We start from the raw sequence: 27,559 nt of genomic DNA, 5'->3' as shown, positions 1-27,559 counted from the left end.
CCCTTAGGTCCCTTTTAAATCTTGCCCCTCTCACCCTAAACCTATGCCCTCTAGTTCTGGACTCCCCCACCCCAGGGAAAAGATCTTGTCTATTTATCCTGTCCATGCCTCTCATGATTTTATAAACCTTTATAAGGTCACCCCTCAGCCTCCAATGCTCAAGGGAAAACAGCCTCAGCCCTATTCAGCCTCTCCCTATAGCTCCAACCCTATAGCTCAAACCCTCCAACCCTGGCAACATCCTTGTAAGTCTTTCCTGAACCCTTTCAAGTTTCACACCATCCTTCCTATAGGAAGAGACTTTGAAGAACATGGGCAGCAGGTGTATGGGGTCATTGCCATGTCTCTCAATATCCAGATTTGGATAAATATTGCTTTTTTTCCCTTCGTCACATACATAGAACCCCTTACCGAAAACAGTTTTGTCATTCCTACACCACATAAATTGTAATGGTTCAAGAAGGTGATCATCACATTATCAAGGACAATTGGAGATTAAAATCTTTGAGGAGAAAGTGAGGACTGCAGATGGTGGAGATCAGAGCTGAAAATGTGTTGCTGGAAAAGCACAGCAGGTCAGGAATCTGAAGAAGGGCTCATGCCCGAAACGTCGATTCTCCTGTTCCTTGGATGCTGCCTGACCTGCTGTGCTTTTCCAGCAACACATTTTCAGCTCCAATCGGAGATTAAACCAAAAACTTACCTTCCTAAAAATGGTTAACAAAAGCAATGTATATAAAAGTATTCCTTCCATACTATTATTGAAACCCATAAGAATGGTGAAAATGAGACTTTTAAAATCCAGTGGTGCATACGATATATTTGAATTAATGTAAAGTTAAGATGAACAGGGTTCTCGAGTTACACGTTTTCTTTGAAACTCTTAGCAAGATTTGTTTGGATTGAGCTGCTATGTACTTTCTGATCTGTACTGTACTCCTACAAAATATTGACAATATAGTGTTAAAAGCAGTCATCTTAATAACCCTCACAGTAATGCAGTTGTCATAATTTGGGTCACCAAAGGGCCTTTGAAAGTTTAGACTTAGCTGCTGACGCACAAAAGTTTAAAAAGGTCTTGCTTCCTGATGTTTCAAAGGAAGTTTGGGAAGAAGCTTGGCTCCAAATTATTGAGCTGAGACATGATGGGGCTGTAATAAAAGTAAACATTATTTTCTAATTGTATCCAAGAATAAATAGTCTGTTAGACACTGAATGCAGTCCTCTTAATATGTCTACGTATGACTACGCAACACTGGGAATGGCACCTCAAGGCTTGTTTTTTGAAACTTAAATTGTGACCTCTTGATACTGTTTTAAGGATGAGTAAGATTTCAAGGTAGTATCATTGCACAACAGCCACAGGGTAGTTAATTTTATTAAATTTATTAGATAATGACTAGTGCTTTATTTTCCTTCAGTGTGCATATATAAATGTAGCATTACAACTTTTTGGAAAATTGTCCCTCATTTAGCTCTCCCAATGTGTTACTAAAAAATGGTGTGCTCAATCATAAAGTATTAATTGAAAATCATTTCCCCATAAGAGACTATGTAATAACGTGGGTTATATTCATGATGCAACTAGTTAGGTCAGTCAGCTAGATGTTTAGCATGTGGTTTAGAAATGACCTTTAAGCTCAATTCCAGTTCTGGCTGAGATAGACATAGGTACCTTGCTCCTTGTCCTCTTGAGAGTAAAAGGCAATGGCAAACCACCACTGACTAAAACTGCTCAGCATGAAACAACAGTAGACAATGACCTGCCTTTGGTAGAGAGCACAAGAATGAATGAATATTCATGACCTCTAATTGTTTTTAGATATAACAAGCTGCTTGTACTTATCTGTCTCAAAAATATTTGTGACGTTTTGCTTCTATGAACTTATTACTCTTACTAACTTAGCTCTTGCTTGCTATTTCCCACACTTATCCTACTCCATCTCCAACACATTTTTCACCTTCCCATTTTCTGCCCTTTCTCCTTTCAGTTGCTGCTTCCCTGCTAATCTGTTCTCTACTTCCTCTCCCTTTTGTTATCATCAATTGCATTCCCTCTCCTGATCGCTTCTTGCCCTTCTTGCTGCCTGTTCATTCCCTCCCGTTCACATCCATTCCTTTCCTGATCTCCTGACCACTTCTTCTTACCGCCTCTCTCCCATGTCCTCATTCATAGCCAGCAAGTGAAGCTTGAGAGAGGTAATGAATCAAAGGGAGTATGGGAGGTCAAGAGAGGAAAACTAAGGTCAAGTTTGTAAATTATGATACTAAATCATATTAATGACTTACTACAAATATAAATCAAGTACTGGAAACCCAGAACAGAATATTCTGAAAATACACACAATTTATATTAGGCAGGAAATGGTGTTGGACAGACTGTTAGGTCTGAAGGCTGATAAGTCCCCGGGGACCTGATGGTCTGCATCCCAGGGTACCAAAGGAGGTGGCTCTAGAAATCGTGGATGCATTGGTGATCATTTTCCAATGTTCTATAGACTCAGGATCAGTTTTTGCGGATTGGAGGGTGGCTAATGTTGTCCCACTTTTTAAGAAAGGTGGGAGAGAGAAAACAGAGAATTATAGACCAGTTAATCTGACCTCAGTGGTGGGGAAAAATGCTGGAGGCAATTATAAAGGACGAAATTATGCCACATCCAGATAGCAGTAACAGGATAGGTCAGAGTCAGCATGGATTTATGAAGGGGAAATCATGCTTGACTAATCTTCTGGAATTTTTTGAGGATGTAACTCTGAAGGTGAACAAGAGAGATCCAGTGGATGTAGTACACCTGGATTTTCAGCAAACCTTTGATAAAGTCCCACATAGGAGGTTAGTGAGCAAAATTTGGGCACATGGTATTAGAGGCAAAATACTGACATAGATTGAAAATTGGTTGGCTGACAGAAACAAAGAGTAGTGATAAACTGCTCCCTTTCAGAATGGCAGGCGGTGACCAGTGATGTGCCACAGGGATCAGTGTTGGGACCGCAGCTTTTTACAATGTACATTAATGATATAGATGAAGGTATTAAAAGTAATATTAGCAAATTTGCTGCTGACACAAAGCTGGGTGGCAGGGTGAAATGTGAGGAGGATGTTAGGAGAATATAGGGTGACCTGGACAGGCTAGGTGAGTGGACGGATGCATGGCAGATGCAGTCTAATGTGGATAAATGTGTGGTTATCCACTTTGGTGGCAAGAACAGGAAGGCAGATTACTACCTAAATGGAGTCAAGTTAGGTAAAGGGGCAGTACAACGAGATCTAGGTGTTTTTGTACATCAGTCAATGAAAGCATGCAGGTACAGCAGGCAGTGAAGAAAGCTAATAGCATGCTGGCCTTCATAACAAGATGAATTGAGTATAGAAGCAAAGAGGTCCTTCTGCAGCTGTACAGGGCCCTGGTGAGACCGCACCTGGAATATTGTGCACAGTTTTGGTCTCCAAATTTGAGGAAAGACATTCTGGCTATTGAGGGAGTGCAGCGTAGGTTCACGAGGTCATTTCCTGGAATGGTGGGACTATCTTACGCTGAAAGATTGGAGCGACTGGGCTTGTGCTTGAGTTTAGAAGGCTGAGAGGGGATCTGATTGAGACATATAAGATTATTAAAGGATTGAACACTCTGGAGGCAGGAAGCATGTTTCCGCTGATGGATGAGTCCCGAACCAGAGTCCCTTTAAAAATAAGGGGTAGGCCACTTAGAACAGAGTTGAGGAGAAACTTCTTCACCCAGAGAGTAGTGGGTGTATGGAATACTCCTCCCCAGAAGGCTGTGGAGGCCAAGTCTCTGGATACTTTCAAAGAAGAGTTGGATAGAGCTCTTAAGGATAGTGGAATCAAGGGTTATGGGGATAAGGCAGGAATAGGATACTGATTGAGGATGATCAGCCATGAACATAATGAACAGTGGTGCTGGCTCGAAGGGCAGAATGGCCTACTCCTGCACCTATTGTCTATTGTTTATTCTTCTTTAGAGATAAACCAATCTTATTCTAGCAAATCCTTGAGCCATATTTCTTACCCTTCTTCCTGACTGTGCCTCCCTAGTCCTGACACACACACACACACACACACACACTCTCTCTCTTTCTTGATTGATTGCCCTCTGTCTTCAGCTGTCTCGCACTGTCTTGTGCTTGTGCTCACTCTCACTCGCTCCGTCCCTCCCCCTTTCAGTTTGAGAGATTAAAAATGTCAAAATTTGGAAGAGACAGAGTGCCAGTTTATAATTATTATGCATATGGATAATTGGAATGTTTTAACTTAAAAAAAAAGTTGTGAAGTTAAGTGTGCACACACACACCAACATTATTTGCTGGACACTCTTTTGATAATGCTGTTTAAACATAACTGGAAATAATTTATTTAATTAGAAGTAGGTAATAAGTTCTTTTGGAATAATTTTATTACAATTAGAATCAACAGAAATGACCTCCAAGTCTGTTATGGCTGTGTATCTTATCGAGACATATCAAGGTAACTAATCTAAATTCTAATTGTATTTGTGAAATAACGATCAATTCCAACATTCATAATTGCATCAGTTTAAGAAGTATTATACAAAGCTCATAGTAGTAAGAGATATTGAAATTAGACTGTTTTAAACTAGTTGCTCGAATTGTTAAAACTGTTTGTTTTGCAGCATTCCACAAAGTCCTACGTAATACCCCAGGAAACAAGGAAACTTTCAAGTCTGGAACAATTGAAGCTAGCTGAGGAAAACTGCAGTTCAGTCATTAGCTTAGTTAAGTTTGAAGAAGCTGGTGGAATAACTATAGAACTGATAAAAGGTAAGTGTATAGAGCAATGTTAATAGGAATAGAGGTTCTTTTTGAGGTTTGTGGGGAGCATGAACAAAACAGTGTAAAACGTTGTAGTTTTATATAATTAGTTAAGATTGTAGTAACACATTAGAGTTCATAAGCATAGAAAGCGTTTGAACACTGAAGTGAAATATTTGCTTTATAATCCACTGGATCTATATTTTAAAAATGCATATGAAAACTGAAAATATGGGACAGATACTTAGCCAATGTGAAAAGGAAGTTTAAATATTTGAGGTTAACATCCTTCCTTCCCTGGGTCTTGCATGTGAAATATTACTCAGTGTACTCATGTAAAAGTTGAATTTGAGAGAGATTTTTTTATGTTAAAAGTCATGGTTAACTTTTATCGATAATGTTTCGGAGTTGATTTGTACACTTGATTTGGACACAAGTGAAGTCCAAAAATGAACCATTGCAATGGAAGAAACTAAAAACTCACTCCCACTGCACTAAAGATTACATATTAATCATAATTTATAATTTCATCACTTTAATTTGAATAAATAAAACAATATTCAAGATGTGTAACTGTTTTAAGTACTTAAGGTACTCATTTCCTTTTTTTTATTTTATGGGACATGGCCATCACTGGCTTGTCCAGCATTAATTGCCCACCGCTAATTTTTCAGAGGGCAATCAGGATCAGTGACATTGATGTGAGTCTGAAATCACATGTAGGTCAAACCAGCTAAGGTGGCAGATTTTCCCCTCCTAAATGTCATTGGTAAACAAGATTTTTTTAACAACAATCAATATTTATTACCTGGACTCCATTAGGTTAGCTTTTAATTCTAGATTTTTATTGCATTCAAAGCTTCACCAACTTTTGTTCACTTATGGGATATGGGTATAATGGCTGGTCAACATTTTAATACTCATGTCAAGATTAGAGTGGTGTTGAAAAGCACAGCAGGTCAGGCTGCATCCGAGGAGCAGGAAAATCTACTTTTTGGGCAGGAGCCCTTCAGCAGGATGCTGCCTGACCTGCTGTGCTTTTCCAGCACCACTCTAATCTTGACTCTGATCTCCAGCATCTGCAGTCCTCACTTTTGCCTATTTTATTGCTCATCCCTAGTTGCCTTTGAGAAGGAGGTGGTGAGCTGCCATTTTAAATTGCTGCAGTCCATGTGCCTGTAGGTAGACCCATAATGCCATTAAGGAGAGAATTCCACGATTTTGACCCAGCAACAGTGATGGAATGACAATATATTTCCAAGTCAGGGTGGTGAATTGCTTGGAAGGGAATTTGCAGCTGATGGCGTTCTCATGTATCTGCAGCCCTCGTTCTTTTAGATGGAAGTAGTCGTTGGTTTGGAAGGTACTGCCTTCAAAATCTTTGGTGAAAGTGGGATTTAAACTCATGTCCTCAGAACTTTAAATTGGGAATACTAGTCCAGTGACAATATCATTGATCCACCATCTTCCCAGTTGATTATTCCTGATGAAGGGCTTTTGCCCGAAACATCGATTTTCCTGCTTCTCAGATGCTGCCTGAACTGCTGTGCTTTTCCAGCACCACTCTAATCCAGAAGCAAAATACTCAACCTATATATAATATAGCTGGTCCAGATTAGTTTCTGGTCAATGGTAACCTCCAGGATAATGTTAATAGGAGATTCAGTGATGCTAATGCCATTAAATGTAAAGAGTCAATGGTTAGCTTCTCAGCTTTTGGAGATGATTATTACCTGGCACTTGTGTGGCATAGATGTTAGTTACCACTTCAAGATAAGCCTGAATTTTGTCCTTGTCTTGCTGCATGTGGACACTGTGCTTCAGAGCTTATGGAGTCAAGAATGGTGCTGACGATTGTGGACTCATCAGGGAACCTCCCCATTTTTGACTTCATAATGTAGGAAAGGTCATTGAAGCAGCTGAAGATGGTTAGAGCCCTGAACAACTCCTGCAATGATGTTTTGGGACTGACATATTTGATCTGCAGCATCCACTGCGATCTTGCTTTGTGCTAGGTGGAGAATTTTCTAACTTGTTTTGTTTGACTTTAATTTTTCATCAGGTGTCATTGTACAACTTCTTATAAGGGTTTAGATGGAGAGCAATTTAAGTGTGTACAGGTGACTGAGGTGTCAATGGTGGAGCACTTTGGGTCCAGCGACCATAACTCTGGTTTTAAAATGAGATAGATTGGATCTAAAAGTTGAAGTTCTAAATTGGAGGAAAGCTAATTTTGATGGCATTAAGCAAGAACTTAAAGCTGATTGGGAGCAGATGTTCGCAGGTAAAGAGATGCCTGGAAAATAGCAATTTTAAATGCTAGTACTGATTCAGAGAATCCTCAAGTTGAATTTAATAATTCTTTTAAAGTTTGTGATATATTCTTCCATCCAATAATTCTTCAGAAATTCTAATAGTGTAGCCATGTGTCATGAAAGACAATGTTGCCATTCTTAGTTTTCATTCAAAAACTATAATAGAAGTTCCAATTTTCTTCAATATCCACATGTTGAATAAGTATAAAGTACTTACATAAGACTATAAGATATATGAGCAGAATTTGACTATTCAGCCCATTGAGTCTGCTCCACAATTCAATCATGGCTGATATATTTTTCAACCCCTTTCTCTTGCTTTCCCCTTGTAACTCTTGATCCCCTTACAATTCAAGAACCTGTCTTCACCTTAAATACAACCAATGACTTAGCTTCCACAGCCTTGTGTGGCAATGAGTCCCACAGATTTACCACCCTCTAACTGAAGAAATTCCTTTTCCTCTCGGTTCTAAAGGGTCATCTCTTCACCATGAGGCTGCACCTTAAGGTCCAGGTCTCTCCTACTAGTGAAAACATCTTCTCCATGTTCATTTTATCCAGGCATCTCATTATTCTGTAGGGTTTAATAAATTCCACTTTCATCTGCTATCTCCATTGAATACACAGCCAGAGTCCTCAACCGCTTCTCAATTCCAATTTTGGATCCCTCCTGTTATAGGAGGCAACAACACCAAGGCCATACCATGTTTCAATTTTGGTGGGGATGTAACACATGTCCATTTCCCCCGTATTCTTCCACTGCTTTTATGGTTCAGATCTGTAGAAAATTGAGGTGTAATTTATATTGGCTTTCTGCCAGCTTCTCCAATACCATTATAATTTTAGTTTTCTGTCTGAAAATTAGTGAAAAAGCTGTTCATTTGTGTGTGATAATGCTTCTGGATTAAACAGAAATAAAGCAGACCCAGGGTCTTGTGGCACAGCAGCAATGTTCCTAACTCTAAAATTCTGGGTTGAAGCTTTACCTATCCTAGAGATATGTCGTAACATATATGCCTAAACATTAAAAATAACTAGCTATAAAGCAGAATCAGCACTGTGGAGGTACAATGCTTTATCTCCCACTCCAACTCCATTTTAATTTAGCCCCTTCCCGCTCTCCCTGGCCTCCTCTCACTTTTTTGATGGCTTCATAGAATCCCTACAGCGTGGAAGCAGGTCACTTGGCCCGTCAAGTCCAAACTGACACTCGGAAGAGCATCCCACCTATCTATCCTATCCCTGTAACCCTGCAATTCCCTTGGCTAATCCATCTACCCCACACATCACTGGATGCTATGGGCAATTTAGCATGACCAATCCACTTAACCTACACATCTTTAGACTATGGGAGAAAACCAGAGCACCTGGAAGAAACTCCACACAGTCACCTGAGGGCAGAATTGAACCCAGGTCCCTGGCCCTTTGAGGTAGCATTGCTAATAACTGAGCCACGATTTGCATTGTCCTTAACTAGCTTTGCATGTAAATATCTAATTGGCTAAACAGGTCATTTGGTGATGGGGTAAATAACTGTTCAGTTGTGTGTAACAGCATTTCTGAATATAGAGGGGGAGGAAAGAAAGGGGGTAGAAAAGAAGAATAAAAACTAAAAGAACTGTGGATGCTGGAAGTCAGAGACAAAAATAGAAAATGCTTTAAAAGCTCAGCAGGTCCAGCAGCACCTGTGGAGAGAAATCAGAATTTTCAGGAAGGGTCATTCAACCTGAAACATTAACTTTGATTTCTCTCCATAGATGCTGTCAGACCTGCTGAGCTTTTCCAGCAATTTCTGTTTTTGTCTCTGATGATAAAAAAAATTCCAGTTTTACTCGTGGTGTTTAATAGGTTTTTTAAAAAATGTCACGATGATTTGGTGATGGAGTAAACACCATTTTGTTGCATTTGATAGCTCTTTATATAAAGGAAAAGAAAATCTGATCCAGGGATTGGTCTGCAAAACTCTCTCTCAGGCTGGGACTGATCTATGTATGCCATAAATAATAGTTCTGTTTTGATGTTCAACAATATATGATATTAATTCCCAGTTGAGTTTCCTGAGTTGTTACAATTTCCAACTTTCAATTTTAGGCAAACAATCTTTGCTACCATTACATCTTTTTTTTAAAGAAAGTACTTACTTTGGCAATTTTACTGAACAGTTAAAATGTAAATCCAGTTAGCTTTGAAAAATGCTGTTTATGCAAAGTGGTGCAGATTAATCATGGAGTCATACAACACAGAAATAGTCCCTTCAATCCAACCAGTCCATGCCAAACATAATCCCATATTATACTAGTCCCACCTGTCTGCTCCTGACCCGTATCCCTTGAACTTTCCTATTCATGTGAACCAATAATTCCAGATTCACAAACAATACTTTATCTGTTTTTTGCAACCAAATCTGTTGGTAAACTATCTTGAGTGTTGTATGATGATTTATTTTGCTTTCATTTTAGGTTGAGCCTTTGCTTTCTGAAACTAGCCACTAGTCCAGAAAGTGCTATTTTCTCTGATCAAATATCTAACATTTCTACTTGACTTAGAAATTTCTAACAATTCTGTTTTGCTTGCAATTCTGTATTTGAAACCTTGCACATAATAAGAAAAGACAGTTGTTTTAAAATCAAAGCTTCTTGAACAAATATTTACTTTTTAAAAGGTTTTCGTACCATTAATAAAGTATCGAAATCGATCCTGCTTAAACTAAACTTTTTTTTAAACAGGTGAGATGTTCCCAAATAAATGTGATCAAACGCCTTGTATCAGTGCTGAAAATAATCTGAATTATAAGCCTCTCCAGGAAGATTTGGTGGGTTGTGTGACATCTGACCAACACGGCGTTCCTCAAATCCACATCATAAATCTAATACCAATACCCAATCATTTCAGGTACAGAATTTGTTGCGTGTATTACCTCAATTATTTTCTTGAGTATTACTAATCTGTTTATTTTGTTTATTCTTTCACTAGATTTGGACATATCAGGTTGGCCAGCATATCATTGATCCCCTCTAATTAAACTTGAGAGGAGCTGGTCAGCCACTTATTGAAATGTGCTGTTAGGGAGTTCCAAGATTTTGATCTGGTGACAATGAAAATGGCCATTATAGTTTCCAAGTCAGGATGCCGTGTGGGTTGAAGGTATTCTTGTGCATCTACTGTCCTCTTAGAAGTTGTGGGTTTGGAAGGTACTGCCAAAATAGATTTGGTGAATTGTTGCATTGCACCTTGTATTTGGTGCATATATCTACCGCTTTTTCAGTTATGGAGATAGTAAATACTTGCTGTGCTGTTTGGAGTGCCAGTCACGTGTACTGCTATGTCCTGGATGGTGTCAAGCTGCTCAAATGTTATAGTATTCCATTACATTCCTGACTTGTCTTGTTAGGTGGTGGGCAGTCTTTAGCAGTCAGGAAATGAGTTAGTTGAGTTGGAATGCCTCCACCTCTGACCTACTTTTGTAGCCACATGGCTTTTTCAGTTCAGTTTCTAGTGAATGGTAATCCTTTTGGATGTTGACGCTGGGAAATCCATCAATGGAAATGCCTTTGAGTGTAAAGACATATGGTTAGATATTGAGGATGTTGAAGATGGTTATTACCCAGCACTTTCGTGGTTTGAACATTACTTACCACTTAGTCAGCTCAAGCCTGAATATTGTTCAGGATGAGCTGCATATGGACCTAGATGACTACAGTATGGTACTTAGCATTGTGCTTCCTGATTTACAGACTCTGTTTAAAGAAGTGCTTCCAGTAATCATAATTTTGATATTATAACCTTTCTGCAACCAAAACAAATAGTGTCTATCTACCTTTCATATCATACCTCTTAATTATCCCAATTGGATAACCTCTTGAACTCCTGTATGCATTGAAATACAAATCTTATCTGTACAACCTGTTATTCTTCATCTCTGTATCATTCAAGTGAATCTTTGCTGCATGCACTGCAAGCCCGGTATGTCTATTTGAGAACTAATGCCCAGAATTAAATGCAGAACTCCAGAAGCAGTCTAATTGGAATCTTTGACAATAGCAGCTTAATGTATTACTGTTTTGTATTTCAAAAGAACTAAAATACAGGCTAAGATTCTGTTAGATTTTTCATGCACTTACTCATCTTCAACAGTCATTAATTTCTGAACATTGGCTGCACTCATTCCCTCTGCTCATTCATATTTCCTTCTCATCATTTTAAAAAAATACCTTGATCTGTTTTTCTTGGGTTCAGCGTAGATACTGAACTTTATTCTGAACATCTTCAAATTAATGTTTCTAGCGAGGTTGTCTTTCTTTAGATATTGTCAAAATTACCTTTTGGGTATTGTCTATTTCCAGCATTCTTTTAAATTTTTTTCCCATTTCCATTGTTCAGTTTCCTTTTTATTCTCAGTATTGTTTCAGTTCCCATTTCAATTTATTCTAATTAATGTTTTCCTAAACAGGTTTACTGTGTTAAGGTTTCATGTTTATTGTCAGACAAAGAGAAAATAATCTGAAAGATCTTGATTTCATTTTTTTGCAGGTTGTTTAATCTACTGTCTGCATTCCATTATTCTTTGATCAGAATATATTTTGTTAGTTGAGAAGGAAACACATCCATATAATCTGGTATCAATATTAAAGAATTGAATATTACTATTAGTTTCTATTGATAATGGTCATGAATCAACTCTTGATTTGTTCCTTTAAAAGTTCACTGTCCACTACTTTAACCAGTTTAAAATGCCTGCCTGCTAAAATCATGAAAAGTACATTTCATTCTGTTATCTTTTAAAATGTTTTATTCATATTGTTTCATGATTATTTGTATTTAAAAATGCATAAAACATATGACTACACAGTGTGACATATTTGCTAAGTTGTGCTGTTTTCTTTCAGTATAGTTGATCTGTAATTGGCTAGAGGAATGCAAAAGATCAAGGAACTTCTAGTGCAAATTGTAACCCAATTAACTAAAGTTTGTCTTTTACACTTTTAAAAATGCACTGAACGCATTAAACACATCGAATAAGCCAATGCTTCCCTTAATTGAATTAATCACCATGGCAGTTTTCCATTAATTGAATCTGTTTGCGAGTCTTTGATCAGGCTCTTGACATTTTGGGAGGTCCTTGGAGTCAAAGACTACAAAACCAGTTCCAATTTGATACAGGGGTTTGTTCACAAACTTGAAGGCCCATCCTTTTCAACATGAAGCTATGCAAAGTCTAGTTACTGCTCTGCCTGCTTCTTCCTGGGAGAAGAAAATAAGGTTATAATATTTCACTTCATAATGTGAAGAGAATTTTAAGTAGCAGTGTACTTGTATTTCTTGTAACAGTTGAAAGGAATCAGACATACTATTTAAGAGCCACAATCATTCTGACTGGCACAGATGAAGCTGTCCTTGCCATACTTTGAGGTTGTAGTTGTGTTTGCATATTTCACACAAACCTTTTTGTGAAGTGAAGAAGGCTCATGGGATGAGGGACGCTCTTAAAACTTGGGGCAACTGCCACCAATGCGTATTGGGGAAAGACCACTGCCTGAGGTCTTTCTGGCGAAGTTAAAGGGGGTCCATTCAGTTATTGGACGCTCCAGGTGCCTCAATGTTTGTAAATATAATCTTGCATAAGTAAGAGATGCCTTTGGTTTGTTGGAGAGAGTCAAACTCCAATGTTTGTTTGACTCTTCATATGCTACTTTACAGAACTGAACTGCTTTATTCATTGTATGTACATAAAGATATTTTTATGAATAAAATATAGTTTAGAAATTTTTTTAAAAAGCCTCTGGAAAGATCACTGTCTAAGGTCTTTCTGGCGAAGTACAATGGGGATCTGATCAGTTCTTTCAGTGTATTTAAATATAGTCCTGGATAATTAAGAAATGCCTTGGATTTCTTTGAAATTGCAGTGAATGTCAAATTCCAGCGTTTGGTTGTAATTCATGTGCAAAGACTGTTCAGAACTACCTCCGTAACTGTGTGTGTGTGTATAAAGACTATTTTTATAAAGAAAGGATATTTTTGCAAGAAAAAAAGTCTCCTGAAAGAGGTAGAAACTGTGCAGATGGGAGCACAGCTCCCCCTCCATTCTGTGTAAAACATGGTCCTCAGGTGTTAGATACTCACGGTGCTGCTGTACGTGGCATAGGTCTGGTCCATTCTCCAAGCTGTGCCACTGCAGTCACATGAGCCATCTTCCACTTTATCTGGAGGTCAAAGTTGGTTATGTCCTCAGGGACACAATATACAAAACCTCTGGATAAGGAAGGGAAGGACGTACCCAACACTGCCTTCATCTTGTTGGCCACCTTTTATGTGTGGCTGCAGCAAGCTGTGTGTAGATCCTCAGTATGCAAACACTCAGTATCACTACATGCTGAGGTTTTATCTCTCCTCAGTGTTGTGAAGGATGGTTGGTCTCGCTGCAGAACCCTCCAAGTAGTTGGACCGTTATGTATTATCTGTCCCTTCATGGAAATAATTTGCAAAGGGAAGTGCCTTTGACCACAAGTCCATCAGGCAGTGGTCAGTGTGTAATGCCCTTGAGAGCCTGTAGGAAAAGGAGAAGATTTATCCTGTTGGGTGATTCCCTGAGCAGACTGTCAAAGTCATTTGACAGAATCCCTTATTGACAGAACTTTACAACAAGCACCAACATGTAGCTTGGCTAGTGGTACGAAGGGCACTGCCTGTTAGATCCTTCATGACTGCCCAGACTCTCTCCACCATTCCATGCTGCCTTCGAAGTGGAGTGTGGATGGGGAGGAGAATGTCATATATCTCCTTCCAAAGTGTGCCTCTTCCAGGAATGTTTAGAGAGAGATAGAGAGACTCTGGGTTTTGTCGAGTTTTGTCCCAAGCAGCTTTGTGACGTAGGACTATGTCCTCTATGGGCTGTTCCCCAAGACACACTGAGAACTGAAAACATCAACTGTGCCTGGAAGACCATAAACCTAGTGAAAGAAGTTCTTTGGTCAGTCTGAAATCTGTTGATCTTCCAATGTAAAGTGTTGACCTCAACCACATGTAGCAGACTGGCACAATTCAAGTTTCAGTACCACGTGCTGAGGAGCCGGTAAAGTCTGGGGCAGCTGCTGCCAAGCCACAGTGGGGAAAGACTACTATTTAACGTCTTTCTGCCAGAATGTTATGAGGGTCCATTAAGCTCTTGGACCACACTGTTGCCTCAAAACAAAAGTAAGTAGTTTCCTGTGTAAGGAGCAACATGGAGGGTGGCTCTGGGGGATGTCAAAATCTAATTGGTCATTTTTTTTCTTTCTCTCTGCAGTGACTATACAGAACTGTTCTTGGACCTTTTGTGAACAAAGTATATTTTTGAAATAAAAAATGTAAAAATTATTCCCTGAAAGTCCTTGATTATAAACTTTGAGCTACATGGCCTGTCATATCTCCTCTGATGCTGGCAGCTTCTCTTCAATCTCCAAGTCACATTTAGCTTCACATTAAAATTCTGCCATCCAGGAAGCATGCAAGCACCTTTTACAAAATGATTTCTTTCTGTGGTGGAATCAGTGGTATTTTGTATTAGTACTTGTAGCTTTTTGACACCATCCCTAACTGAAAAAAGAAACTGCAAAGTGTGTCCATTAATGGAAATAAACTTTACTAGTTTCTAAGGGGGCAAACACTGAAGCTGTAATTGGAGACCAAAACTTTGAGTGTAATTAAATTGCTAGCATGGAAAGCATGGAGTTGTAAAATAGATTCATAAAAGACTTACTGCAAGAAGGTGGCCATTACGCTGGATGAAAAATTACCACTCAGCCTCATCCCACTAGCAGAACAAGGTGTGTAGCCCTGCAGTTGTGCAGCGTGTAAAAGGGCATGGATAAATTTTAAGCTCAGCAGATATTATTCCAATTATGCAGTACAAGAAAGCTGAAGAAAATTGTTTTGGATCAGGCCATACTCCCTCAAAACATTTCAAGAAAGTAGCCCAGATCCAAACCTTGCTGGTGGTTTTAAGCAGGTGTACAGTGGGTATTCCAGGAGAGATACAGCTGGTCAAACCACTTAGTTATTAAACAAAACAGAATTTATTTCAAGATTACTGAATGAAACACAGAAACAAAAGAGAACAGAATACCAAATAACTTAACCTATCCGAAAACCCAACAGACTATGCTGTTCCAAATACTTGTAAAAATCCCCATAAACATCCCTTGGCACAAAAGGTAAAATCAAACCCAGGGTCTTACAGGAGAGAAGTCCGAGAGAGAGACAGAGACAGAGAGAGAGGAGGATCAGCCTGTTTTTTTTTGGGGGGGGTCCAGCAGCTTTTTTACCAACACTACTACTAAAATCCAAACCAAACCAGAGAAAAGCTGAGCTGGGAGAACTGCCCACTCTCCTTTCATTGTACAAGTGATTTTTTAAAACTGAAAAGCCTGTTTCATGAGACAGTATCTGTTAGCTATAATCAAGCTGTCTCTTAAACCTTTCAACTTAGACTTTTCGGAGTCTGTCATTTATGACCTTTCTTTATAAAAAAAAACCAAGGACAACATAACTTTGTTAAAGGAGTAGCTTTATCACAAAATGAAGGCTAAATCCAGAAGTTGAGAATGAGCAAATGCACAGGCATTACAACTGTTCCTGTTACTTGAAGATACTTGGTGGACCTACATAATCCAGAACGTCATAAGAAGAATTGGAAATGTTCTGTCCACAGGGCTGTTTTGGTGAAGACCATGTCCATTGAACTCTGTGCATGCTCCCACTTGAGAATAGACTGCCTGACTCATGGAGGAGGAATTGAAGTTCTTCATAAAGTCTTTTAAAGACTTTTTTTTATGGTGGAGCTTGACAAATATGCTGAAGAAACTGCTGAGCTCATTTTTAAGATTTTCTTTGTGTGTATAATTTATAGCTTAACATCAACCACAGTTTGTGTGTTAACTCATTTAATTAATGTTGACTAGGTGGTTAAATAAGATTGTGTTTGCTTAGTTGGACTTTTACACAGTAAAACATTCCTTTTAATCTGTTTAAATCTTGAGGCTTCATACTTTTAACAAGTAAGTGGAACTTTGGATTTCTTCCTTTTTAACAGATTCGTTACTGGTCTCTACCAGTAACACAGTGTGCTTCCAATTGGAAGTGTACTTGCATGCAGCTTGAAATCTGTTTTCAAGCCTTCCAAGTAATACCTTAAAGGTGCAATTTGTTTAATTTATCTAACATCTTTATCCTATCAAACAACTTAAAAATGTTAAAGTCATCTGTTAGGACACCCCACAATCTTCTCTTTTCTAAAGAAATATGCTGTGTTTCATCAATGTGTGCTCTTCCGAAATACCTTTAAAGCCAATGGAGTATCTTTGAACATACATTTCTATTGTAATGTGGGAAACTTGACAGCCAGTTTGTGCTTTTCAAAGTCACACACTAGTCAGTTATTCTATAATGTGATGGTTCAACCCCACATTATAGAAAGATTGCACTTTCGAAACAGCAATTAGCAATTGCATTACAAACAAAAAAAATTTTTGCAAGTTAATGCTGTAGAAACAGTGTCCCCAATTCATCAATCTTATTACAAACTTATTAGCGAAATGCATGTTATAACAGGACGACCTGTGTTAACCTTTTTAAATTATGTTGTTGAGCGATAAATATCGAAGCAGATACCATGGAGACCTGTTCCTGCTCTTGTTTTAAAATATTGTCTGATTATTTTATGGTAATGTGCGAGGGAAGGAAAATGAGGCATTTGTTTAGCTTCTCATTGCACAGATGATGGTAGTTCCAAAGGTGCAATATTCTATCATTCTTGCACTGGAGTTCAGACTAGATTTTACTTTTGAAATTTCTGGCGTGGGACTTGAAATCACAATCACTATTTCAACCAATAGTGTCATCATTGAGATATGGCTGAGGGTCTGCACCTTTAAAAATATTTTATATGGAAATGATTGGTCATTGGTGCAGATAATAAATTGCTGTCTGAAAAGCCATATTGAATCTTTAATAACCTAAAATTAAATATGCAAGGTGAATAGTGATATTCATGTTTGCCTTTCAAGCAACCCCTGCTCCCTCATTAAAAGTCACCTCTTTGACTAAAGTTTGGTCAACCCTCCTATTATCTATCATCTTGGTTTAGTGTCTATTGTCTGATAACACTACAACAACTTACTACATTTAAAGTGCTGAATAAATGTAATTTGTACTTGCCCCATGTTGGAACTATACCATTATGACTGCACTGTCACTGGATAAAAATCTTGGAACTCTCTTGCTACCAGCCCTATGATATACAGGGGTACTTGCACTACATGGAATGCAGTAAATCAAGAAGTTGACTCACCATTGTCTCAACAGTAGGTCAGGATCAGCAAAAATGCTGGCCTTTCCCAAATGCTCAAATCACAAGAAAGAATGTCTTAAAAATGTTTTTCTGTTGTCATTTATAAAGTTGTCAATTGTGATCCAGATATTGGATTAAGAAAGTCAATGCTACTGATAGTGAATAATGAATCAGTGTCACTTATTCTACTCTCACTTTGTGCTGAAGTAGGCTATTGAACTGTTTGAATTGGCTGTCAAATGGAGGAACATACATTTGTTGCCTTTCCTCTTTTTTAAATTTTTTTTTGATTATCCCTTAAATATTGGTTAAACTGGCTCAAGGTCAGTAGCTACTTATAGTAAAGCATTTCATTTTCTAATAATAGTGCTTTCAAATTAAATGTTCTAACTTCTTTTTATGCTTACAGTCCTGAATTTAAATCCTTTTTATACTACTTCAGCAGATAGTGGAAACATCAGAATAAATCTGAGATACTCACTTCTTACTCTTCTGTGCTTCAATGAATAGGCTTTTGATTATTTCATCATTTCATCGTTTCCTAATTGTCATCCCAGTGAATCAGTGCTGCATCCTTTTCATTGCTTTTTCTATTAGGTTTCTCATGACTGCATCCCTTTAATTTTTTTTAAAAATCGAATTAAAAATTAAAATAAAATACGTGGACTACATCTGAACAGAACTCAATAAGGATTTAATCCTGTCCACAAATCATATCTATTCTTAAATGTTACAAAGTTGCATTGATATGATCCTGAAAAGTCCATAATTACATTCTAGGATATACTAAAGACTGAACTCATTACTTGATTGACAATTTTGAACAAAATTGAGTTTTTTTCCTATCAGTATGTATAAATATTTTGATCACATTCTTCCGTTAGGTAAATCAAATAACTGGGTGGTCTTGTGACCCAGGTGGATATAAACTTGTAAATATTTTGAGCATATGCCAATAGTAGCAACACAATTCCTGGTCAGCCATGTTATGGAAAACACATCGGAGCATTTACCATCACTATTTATAGGTCCAGACTGCAACCTGCAAGTAAACGTCTGTGTTGCCAGAGCAAGCTGGACGACTTAGGATACTGGTTAGCCCATTTGGCCAGACAGCCAGTGGAGATCAAATTTATGCCAGCAGCATGGGTTTGATTCCCAATCACCATGGATTTGGAACTGGCTGCTTTGGCCTGACCATGGTGCTGATTTCAGTGGACTGGACTTGCCTTAGAGAAGAAAGCTAGCATAGAACAACAAAAAAAGTGTGTCTATGTTTTTAGATAAATGGATTTTTTTTTCCTTATTCTGTATACTTATAAACCTTCTCTAGTTTTTAATCTAGATTTTCAGGAAAGGCTGAGTAATCCATGTATTGTTATCCTAGAGTTTTTTTATTTCTTTTAGTTGATTATCTACTATATTGTCATACAGAAAATATTGTAACATGTATTTATCGTTATGCTCTTGACAAATCCTTTTTTTTGGAATCTCAAAACTAGGAGCTCCGAAGATAAGAGTGTTAACTTGAATGTTGAATTTACACATGGAAATAATTGCCCAATTGTCTACCTAGTTATACAGAGCAATAAGCCTATAAATCTGAACATCAGTGGTGAAGTTCCTTCTTCATTACAGCTTAAGGTAATAAAACAATATTAGGATCAAAGTTACTGCAGTCATTTAGAATATGTGTTCTTAAGATCAATATTCAATCATTTGTAGTGGCATGGTGACTAGGTTCAAATTCCACTCTTGGACAATTGGCAAATGTGAAGTTTGCATATTTTCCCTGTGTCTGTGGGAGTTTCCTCCAGGTGCTCCAATTTCCTTCCGTAGTCCAAAGATGTGCAAGTTAGGTGGATTGGCCATAGTAAATTGCCCATAGTGTCCAGGAATGTGCTGGTGAGATGGTTTAGGCAAGGGAAATGCAGATTTACAGGAGAGGGCATCTGGATGGGATGCTCTTTGAAGGGTTGGTGCGGACTTGATTGGCTGAATGGCATGCTTCCGCACTGTAGGGATTCTATAATTCTATGAATAAAGATTGAATAGTCCTTCACTTAATGTTATATTTTTCAAAACATTGCAATTATATTTAGTATTCTTTATTGTACCTAAAATGGGAAAGTTTAATATCCAATTAGGAACTTAAGTTAAAATTGATTTGTAAATTTCATCAGTCTTGTTAAAGTGTATTATGCTTTTTGTTCCATGTGTAAACCAACTTAGTTTTTGACAAAAGAAAGTTAGACAGGTGTCATCAATATTGACATTTAATTGCAAAAGGTAGTCTGATTTGAGTAACAACATTGCATAATTTCTCAGCTATCCCACAGAATCCATGCAACTTGGCCAGGATTGAAATCATCAGTTGTATCTAATCTCCCAAAAGCTTCGAAACAGCTGGTGGAGTGGGCCATTAAAAATGAACGTGGTGCTACATCATTGACGGAGATTCCGTTGGTTGATGAGATCAAACTTAAATGTAATCTTCGTGGTAAGAGAAACAGTAATTCCACATAGCCTTTTAAAGCTTTTTTTTTGTTACCAAAGAAATTATTAATTTAATGATAAATAAAAGAGGTGATTCAAGGATATTATGTGACGTGGACAAATCTCAAAAACCTGAAGCACTACAAATTTCAGTAAGGTATCTGAGCCATGGAGTGAATGCAAAAGGGATTTGTTGCATTAGTGCCGAGAAGGTGAGACTTTAATTTTTTGAGAGACATGAAAGATTCACATTATTCATCTTGGAACAGAGAAATTGAGGGGAAGAAATAGAAAAATTTGGGATTAGGTATAATTGTAATATGGAGGAACAGATTCTAGGGATAAAATCAGGAGAGGGGACTGTTTTGAGGCATGATTTAATTCATAAATTTAGATTGGAATGTATATTTAGTTATTTTAAAACTGTGGGCTGAAATGAGAGAACTGTTTTCAAAACAGTGTTCAAATACAGTTTTGCTTAGAAACAAGAAGTTGATTGGGTATGAACTAGTGACCATTTATCAGTGAAATAGGCCTTTTGCCTGCCAACAAATATGTGATTAGTTGTCAGGTACTGAACAGCTTGGGACTGGAAACAACACTGAGAAGTATCTCCACCAGCTCAGGAGCTGACTGTCTGTTGCTCACTTTAAACCTGAAGAAATTCAGTTAATCTTTTCTTCAGCAGTTGCTGGAAGCTGTAACTTTTAACTGATAAATCATCAATGTTTAATAAGTGAACCATTCATCCTTTTTCCTCTTGCAAATCAGTGAGCCATTCAAAAAAGGAGAGCCAGGAAGAAACTTTCAGATCAGCAAGAAACAACTCATCAGAAATTGTGAACAAAGATTAATGAACTGTCTCTCCAGTTCTTCCTCTGTTCATCTGGTTTCTTCCCTTACTGTATACATTATATGTCTGTCTGTGTGTAGGGGGAATTTATAAGGGGATTAGGGTTTTAATTAGAAGTATTATATGCCAACAGTTTATAACAATTCACCTGTTGCTAGAGTCTAATTACTTGCAGTAAACAGTATTTTTTGTTCAGTACAAAAACCTATAGAAAGCTTTATAGTCTGGGTTTGGAAATCAGGTAAATTGGTGAACTTTGCACACTTCCATAAAATCTTTAACTTTTGTGAATCCAGGAATAGAGGGGTTTCATTTCCAGCATACTACCTCAGTGAGTTGTGACAGTTGGCTTTTATCTGTTGCATTGTGGGTAGGACAAAGTGATGCTCATTGCTAGAGAGAGGGAATGAGTGTAGGATGGTTGTTGAATGTTAAATTGTGTCACTGTTGTTAATATCACTTTTCAGTTTCTTGTTCATCTAGTAGAAAAGAGTTCTTGAGGTTGTAGTCTCCCCCCTTTCCTCTTCCTCCTCATTTGTTAGGTAATGACAAGTATTGTATAATCACAATAGCAATTTTATGCAAATGCAGTCCATCGTGATAGCTCTTGTGACCTGCTCAGCCAAGTACTGGAAAACCCCTCTGCAATAGCTAAAGCAATGGAGTCATTGCTTCAGAATGTCTTGAGGCATTATCAGTGTCTTGAATGTAGCTTGTAGACCAGAGTCGTAAGCCTGATTGTCAACGAATAGTCCTTCTTGCCCATTAAGCACCCTTTGTACTTCAGTGGTTAAGATGTAGCGTAGAGAGAAATCTGCCTCAGAATTTGTATGTCACAATTTTTGCTAGCAAAAAACAGTAATGCTCAGTGACATATGATAAGAAAATGTCCAAATGATATTTCATAAAACCATTTTAAATCGAAATATGACTCCAAACCGCACGAGTTATTAGGTCATTTGAGCAACTGCTTGATCAAGGAAGTGGATTTTAAACAAATTGGATTTGAATTTCTTTGAGAAGGTGACCAAGTGTGCAGATGAGGGTTGACGTAGTTTATATGGATTTTAGCAAAGCCTTTGCCAAGGTTCCACTCAGGAAGCTTATCAAGACAGCAAATGCACATGGGGTACAGGGTATCTTAATAACGGTGTATTCAAAATTAGCTGAACTGTAGGACACAGAAGGTGGTGGAATGTAAATGTGAGGTACTAGATGTTGGAAAGATAGATCAGGGCAGGACTTGTACACTTACTATTAAGGTCCTGGGGAGTGTTGCTGAACAAAGAGACCTTGGAGTGCAGGTTCATAATTCCTTGAAAATGGAGTCCCAGGTAGACAGGATAGTGAAGAAGGCGTTTGGTATGCTTACCTTTATTCATCAGTGCATTGAGCATAGGAGTTGAGAGATCATGTTGCTGCTATACAGGTCATTGATTCGACCACTTTTGGAATACTGTTTTCAATTCTGTTCTCCCTGCTGTAAGAGCAATGTTGTGAAATTTGAAAGGGTTCAGAAGAGATTTACGAGGATGTTGCAGGGTTGGAGAGTTTGAGCTAAGGGGAGAGTCTGAATAGGTTGGGGCTATTTTCCGTGGAGCATCAGAGGCTGATGGGAAACCTTGTAGAAGTCTATAAAATTATGAGGGACATGGATAGGGTAAATAGACAAGGTCTCCTCCCTGGGATGGGGTGTCCAAAACTAGAGGGCAAAGCCTTAGGGTGAGAGGGGAAAGATTTAAAAGGGACCTAAGGAGCACCTATTTTACAAAGAGGATGGTGTATGTATGGAATGAGCTGCCAGAGGGAAGTGGTGGAGGCTGGTACTCTTACAACATTTAAAATGCATCTGGATGGGTATATGTGAATAGGAAGGGTTTTGAGGGATATGGACCAAATGTGGGCAAATGGGACTAGGTTTATTTAGGATATCTGGTCGACATGGATGAGCTAGATTGAGGATCTGTTTCCGTGCTGTACATTTCTATGGCTCTGTGGCTGCTTTAGCGACTGGAAGCATTGTCCAGTGGTGTACCACATGATCTGTGCTATGTCCTCTGTTATCCATCATTTCTATAAATGACATCAGATGATTGTGTGAAGGGTTGTATTAGTAAGTTTGTGGATGACCCAAAAATTAGTTCAGTGTTAACAGTGATGTTGAGTGTCTTGGGCTACAAGAAGATATGAGTAGAATGTCAAATAGGCAGATGGAATTTAACCTTGAAAAATGTGAATACACTTTGAAAGAAATAATTTAAGAAGGAAATATTTAATGAATGGCATGAAACAAAGGAATCTTGGAGTGTGTTAGTAGGGTGGTGAAATAGCATACAGGACACATGCCTTTATCAGTTGAGGCATAGTTACATAAACAAGGAAGTCATGTTGGAATTGTATATAACCACAACTTGAGTTCTGTATGCAGTTCTGGTTGCAATGTCACAGGAAGAATGTGATTGCACAGGAGGGGTTGCAGAGGATATTCACCAGAATGCTGCCTGGGATGGAAAATTCAATTATGAAGAAAGGTTGGATAGGCTTGGATTGTTTTTGTTGGAGCAGAGGAGACTGAGGGCAAGTTAACTGAGGTATACAAGAGTGAGAGGCATGGACACAGTAGATAAGGTGCAGTTGTTTACCCTTAGTTAAGGGTCAGTCACAAAGGGACATGGGTTCAAGGTGAAGGGCAGGTTCTTTAATTTTTTTGATTTGATATGTTGTTGTCACATGTACTTCAGTACAGTGAAATGTTTTCTTTTGTGTGCAATACAGGCAGATCATGTATGAAATGAATAAGGGTATTAGAACAGAGCGAGGAATACAATGTCACAATTGCAGAGAAGGTGCATAAAGAACGAGATTGACATTCAAATTTAAAATTTGAAAGGTCCATTCAGAAGTCTAATAACAGTGGGTCAAAAGCTGTTCTTGAATCTGTTGGTACGTGTTTAAGCTTTTGTATCTTCTGCCCAATGGTAGAGGTTGGAAGAGATTATAACCAGCCTTTGATTATGTTGGCTGCTTTCCTGAGGTAGAGAGAAGTATAGATGAAGTCAGTGGATGGAAGGTTGGCTTGCATGATGAATTGGACTCTGTTCACAACTCTATGTACTTTGTTACGGTCCGGGTAGCAGCAGTTGCCCGACACTGGGCTAGGAAAAGGCATGATTTGATGACCTTTGTTTTCTCTAAGTCATCTTCTCAACCTTCCCATTTGTTTCTGCTCAACTCTTCTGATGCCACTTCAAACAGTCAGCCTCCAGAGGTTATGATCATCAATTACACTCTCTGTGACAGTATAATTGTCTACTATTTTCACATCTCACTTGCAAATATCCTTGGAGTTGGGGAATAGACAACAAAGAGGTTGTAACTCACTGGCTGGATATATTGCTGTGACTTGTCCAATTAATGTGATCAGATTTGTGCAGGTGTTAGTGGCTTAGCAATGAGTGTATGTTGATAGAATGAACATGCTGCAAGATTTCTGGTGTGGTGAGCTTTCCTTTGAAAGATACATCTAAGGCAGCATAGGTAGAAACTGTTTGGTCTTTTCTCTTGCCTGTGTGATGAAGTTTATAATATTATTACTTGGAAATTTTGAATTTAACGTTGAGCTAAATTAATCTTTGCATTTATGTCTGTGAATGTGTCTTGTTTTTGAAAAAGATCACAATGTTATTTTAAATATTTTAATACATTTTATGCTCATTATGTATTACTTTTTCCCATTTTATTATTGAGCCAATTCATTTCCAAGTGCCAGTTGTGGCAAAGGGAAGTATTTCAAAACAAACAACATAGTTGACTGTAAAATATTTATCTTTTCTGTACAGCAAATGATATCCATACGTCTGTGCCGCAATCAGAGTCTCTAGACAGATATGTTAAGTCTGTTCACTGTGGAGAATCAGAGATGGAAATCATTGTTAGTAAAGATGGGAAGGTAACTATCAAGTATACTGTCTTGCAACAAGTAGGTATTAGATTGGACTCAATAAATTCAAAGTTGGTGTGATGTTTCCTTTGGGGGCTGCAGTTGGATGCTTGTTTGATGCATGAAACTTGGCAGTTGTGGGAAGACATGACAGTTTATTGGCTGACTTCAAAACTGGGTTTGGGTCTAAAGCAAGGCATGGTAATTCTCCTTCTGGACCACAAAATTTCAAGAAATATATGGGACTTTACTCTAATAGCTATCAGAGTCATTTTTTAAGTTGCCTGACACAAATGTGCAGGGCTTATTAATTCCCACATACTGTCAATTTGTTCCTACAAATCGCAGTAAACTAAAATTAAGTTTTATGTTGTGTAGGACCTTGAATTGAATAAGTAACCAAGCAGGTTGCTCAACCATTTACAGATTTCTCAAAATTGCATAATTTAATTACGCAAGACATTTAATTGCATTCCAACTCTAAATAATTAATTTTCATTATCATTACATTTGAGTAATTAATAAAAATAATATTTCAAGAAAACTAATTTATCTAGCTTTCTGCTCAACTGTATTTCTTTCAAAAACTAAATACTACAGATACTGAAGATCTGAAGTCACAGCAGAAAATTCTGCAAGTTGTTGGCATCCACTGGAGAATGAAACAGAATGGAATTTATTGCCCTTCACCAAGGAAAATATGATAACAGGAGGGCTTTTCATTAGTTGGGAGGGTGCCAGGTGGGCACCTTGCTGCCTTCCCATTTCCGGAAAAATTAACTTTGGGCAGGGATGCAACTGGATAGCCTTCCTCTGATCTTTTCCAACTTGTTATCAATTGAAGCCCATAAGTGGGTAATTAACTGAAGACTGAGATAACCTGTTTGTTGTCACATGGGAAACCAAAGTAAAAAAGTCCTGGCAGATGACTTTTGGCTTCTTGAAGCACTTCACCTCTTTGGTATCGATGAGCATTGAGAGACTGTAGCTCTGGGAGGATAGGGCCTCTTCCCTAGGGTTCTTGATTCCTGGGGAAAGTCTGCTGCTATCCACTTAAGGTTCCAGTTAATTTGCCATGTAGTGGGATTCTTGCTAGCTCTGCTGATGAGCATAAAATTAAAGCTGCCATAGAATTAGCGTTTCAGGTTGGGCTTTCATTAGATCTGGAGAAAGATGGAGATGTAACAAGTTTTTAAAGGCAAGAGAGAAGATAAGAAAAGAACAAAAAGGGCAAACAAAGAAAAGGCCAAAGGAAATGGTAGTGGGAGATGTAAATGAAATATCAAGATAATTACCAACAACCACAGCCAAAAGTTACAGATGCAATGGTTGTGAGCTGAAATTGTTGATCTTGGAACTGAGCTTATTGATTTTGGTCGAATGGTGTAAAGTCCCTAATTGAAATATGAGATAATGTTCCTCAAACCTACATTTAGCTTTCATCATGACAGTAGACTGTGTAAAGTGAGAGTGGGTGTCATTAAAATGGCAAACAGAAGCTCAGGATCATGTTTACTGACAGGAGGTGATAGCAAAATAATTTTTTTGAATGCTGTGGGGAAAGGAAGATGTATTTAGCATGATGATGGAAATGGTAGAAATTGCACAGGATAATTTGTTGAATCTGATAGCTCATTTGGTGGTTGCTCAGTTTGTGGGCAGGATCCTATTATGAGGGAGTGACATGAAAGGTGCAGGAAATGGTACAGACACAGCTGAGCACAGTGGTGGGGAAATCCTCAAGGAAAAAGTGTTTCTCATTGCTGCCACGCAGTTCCGTTTATTTTTATCAATCCTGAGCTTGTGCATTAAAATTTAAGTAAGTTTTTTTCTTTTCCTTTTACATCTCTTTTCTTTTCTCAGAAACCAATTCAAGAAATAACATTATTGGATGATAATTGCAAAGGAAACCGTAATGAAACGCATTTCTACCTAAAGTACATCCCTTACACAGAATGTAACACTACTGAAAGCGGAGGCAACTACATAAACAAGGTACAAGTTATCTCATGTGGGAGAAAGAACTGCCAAATAGATTAAAATACATAAAGAGAATATGTGTCAAATTCAGCACGGCCTATTGCTTGTTTTTTACTTAAGCCAATCAGTGTGTAATCAATTTAGAAAATCAACTCTAACCAAACCTTCCTTTCTATACAGCTAAAGGTGAAGTTATACAATGGAACTGAAATCATACATGATGTAAGTAATCTTTTCAGTGCATGTACCTGATGCAAACAAGTTTTGTTGTGCACAACCAATCTGTAAATTTGAAACATGTATCTAAAAATCATTTGCAGAGTACAAGCATAATACATGATTTATAATCCTTGGTAGATTGTGAAGTGGAATAAAATGCTAATTTCATTAGTAATAGTGAAACTACTGAATTGTCAGAAAAATTCAAGTGGTTCACTAAAGTTATCCTGTTTATTGTCTGGCCTAAATGTTACACCAAACCCAAAGCAGTGTGGTTAACTCTTAACTGGCCTCTGGAATGCCCTAATAAAACACTTAGTCATTTCAAAATAAGTACATTAAAATGCATTATGAATGCACTTGCAACATACTACATAGACTTGAAATAGTTCAAGAAGATGACTCACTACAATTCAGGAACAATTGGGATATATGTGCAATAAAAGTTATTCTTGCCAGTGAGGCTTACATCCCATATTTAAATAACAATTTGAAAATGATGGAAGTCTGCCTCTAATACCATCAATACTGTTGTAATGACTGACTGAATCATGATTTGCACACCTTTGTGTTCCTTTGCCATCAACTTTTTAAAAAGTCTATTATTGATTCTGCTGCAGTGAAACCATGGTTTTGCACCCTGT

The 27,559-nt window shown here is 37.9% G+C and overlaps 1 protein-coding gene across 3 annotated transcripts in view; it reads left to right on the top strand.

Moving 5' to 3' along the window:
• Positions 1 to 27,559, top strand: part of LOC122564914 (transforming growth factor beta receptor type 3-like) — a 125,335-nt gene that overhangs the window by 52,496 nt on the left and 45,280 nt on the right. For all 3 annotated transcript variants that reach the window (XM_043720382.2, XM_043720379.2, XM_043720380.2), the window contains exons 6-12: positions 4,650 to 4,797; positions 9,830 to 9,995; positions 18,930 to 19,071; positions 19,756 to 19,927; positions 24,616 to 24,725; positions 26,580 to 26,711; positions 26,877 to 26,918. In XM_043720382.2, coding sequence (XP_043576317.1) covers positions 4,650 to 4,797; positions 9,830 to 9,995; positions 18,930 to 19,071; positions 19,756 to 19,927; positions 24,616 to 24,725; positions 26,580 to 26,711; positions 26,877 to 26,918 — 912 coding nt within the window. The remainder of the gene's footprint in view (positions 1 to 4,649; positions 4,798 to 9,829; positions 9,996 to 18,929; positions 19,072 to 19,755; positions 19,928 to 24,615; positions 24,726 to 26,579; positions 26,712 to 26,876; positions 26,919 to 27,559) is intronic.

Source organism: Chiloscyllium plagiosum, unplaced genomic scaffold (genome assembly GCF_037043375.1).
Source record: "Chiloscyllium plagiosum isolate Xiang-an unplaced genomic scaffold, Cpla_swu_hap1 HiC_scaffold_21, whole genome shotgun sequence".
Classification (NCBI taxonomy): domain Eukaryota; kingdom Metazoa; phylum Chordata; class Chondrichthyes; order Orectolobiformes; family Hemiscylliidae; genus Chiloscyllium; species Chiloscyllium plagiosum.
The sequence above is the reverse complement of the archived record's forward strand: the minus strand, read 5'-3'. Positions and strand labels throughout refer to the sequence as shown.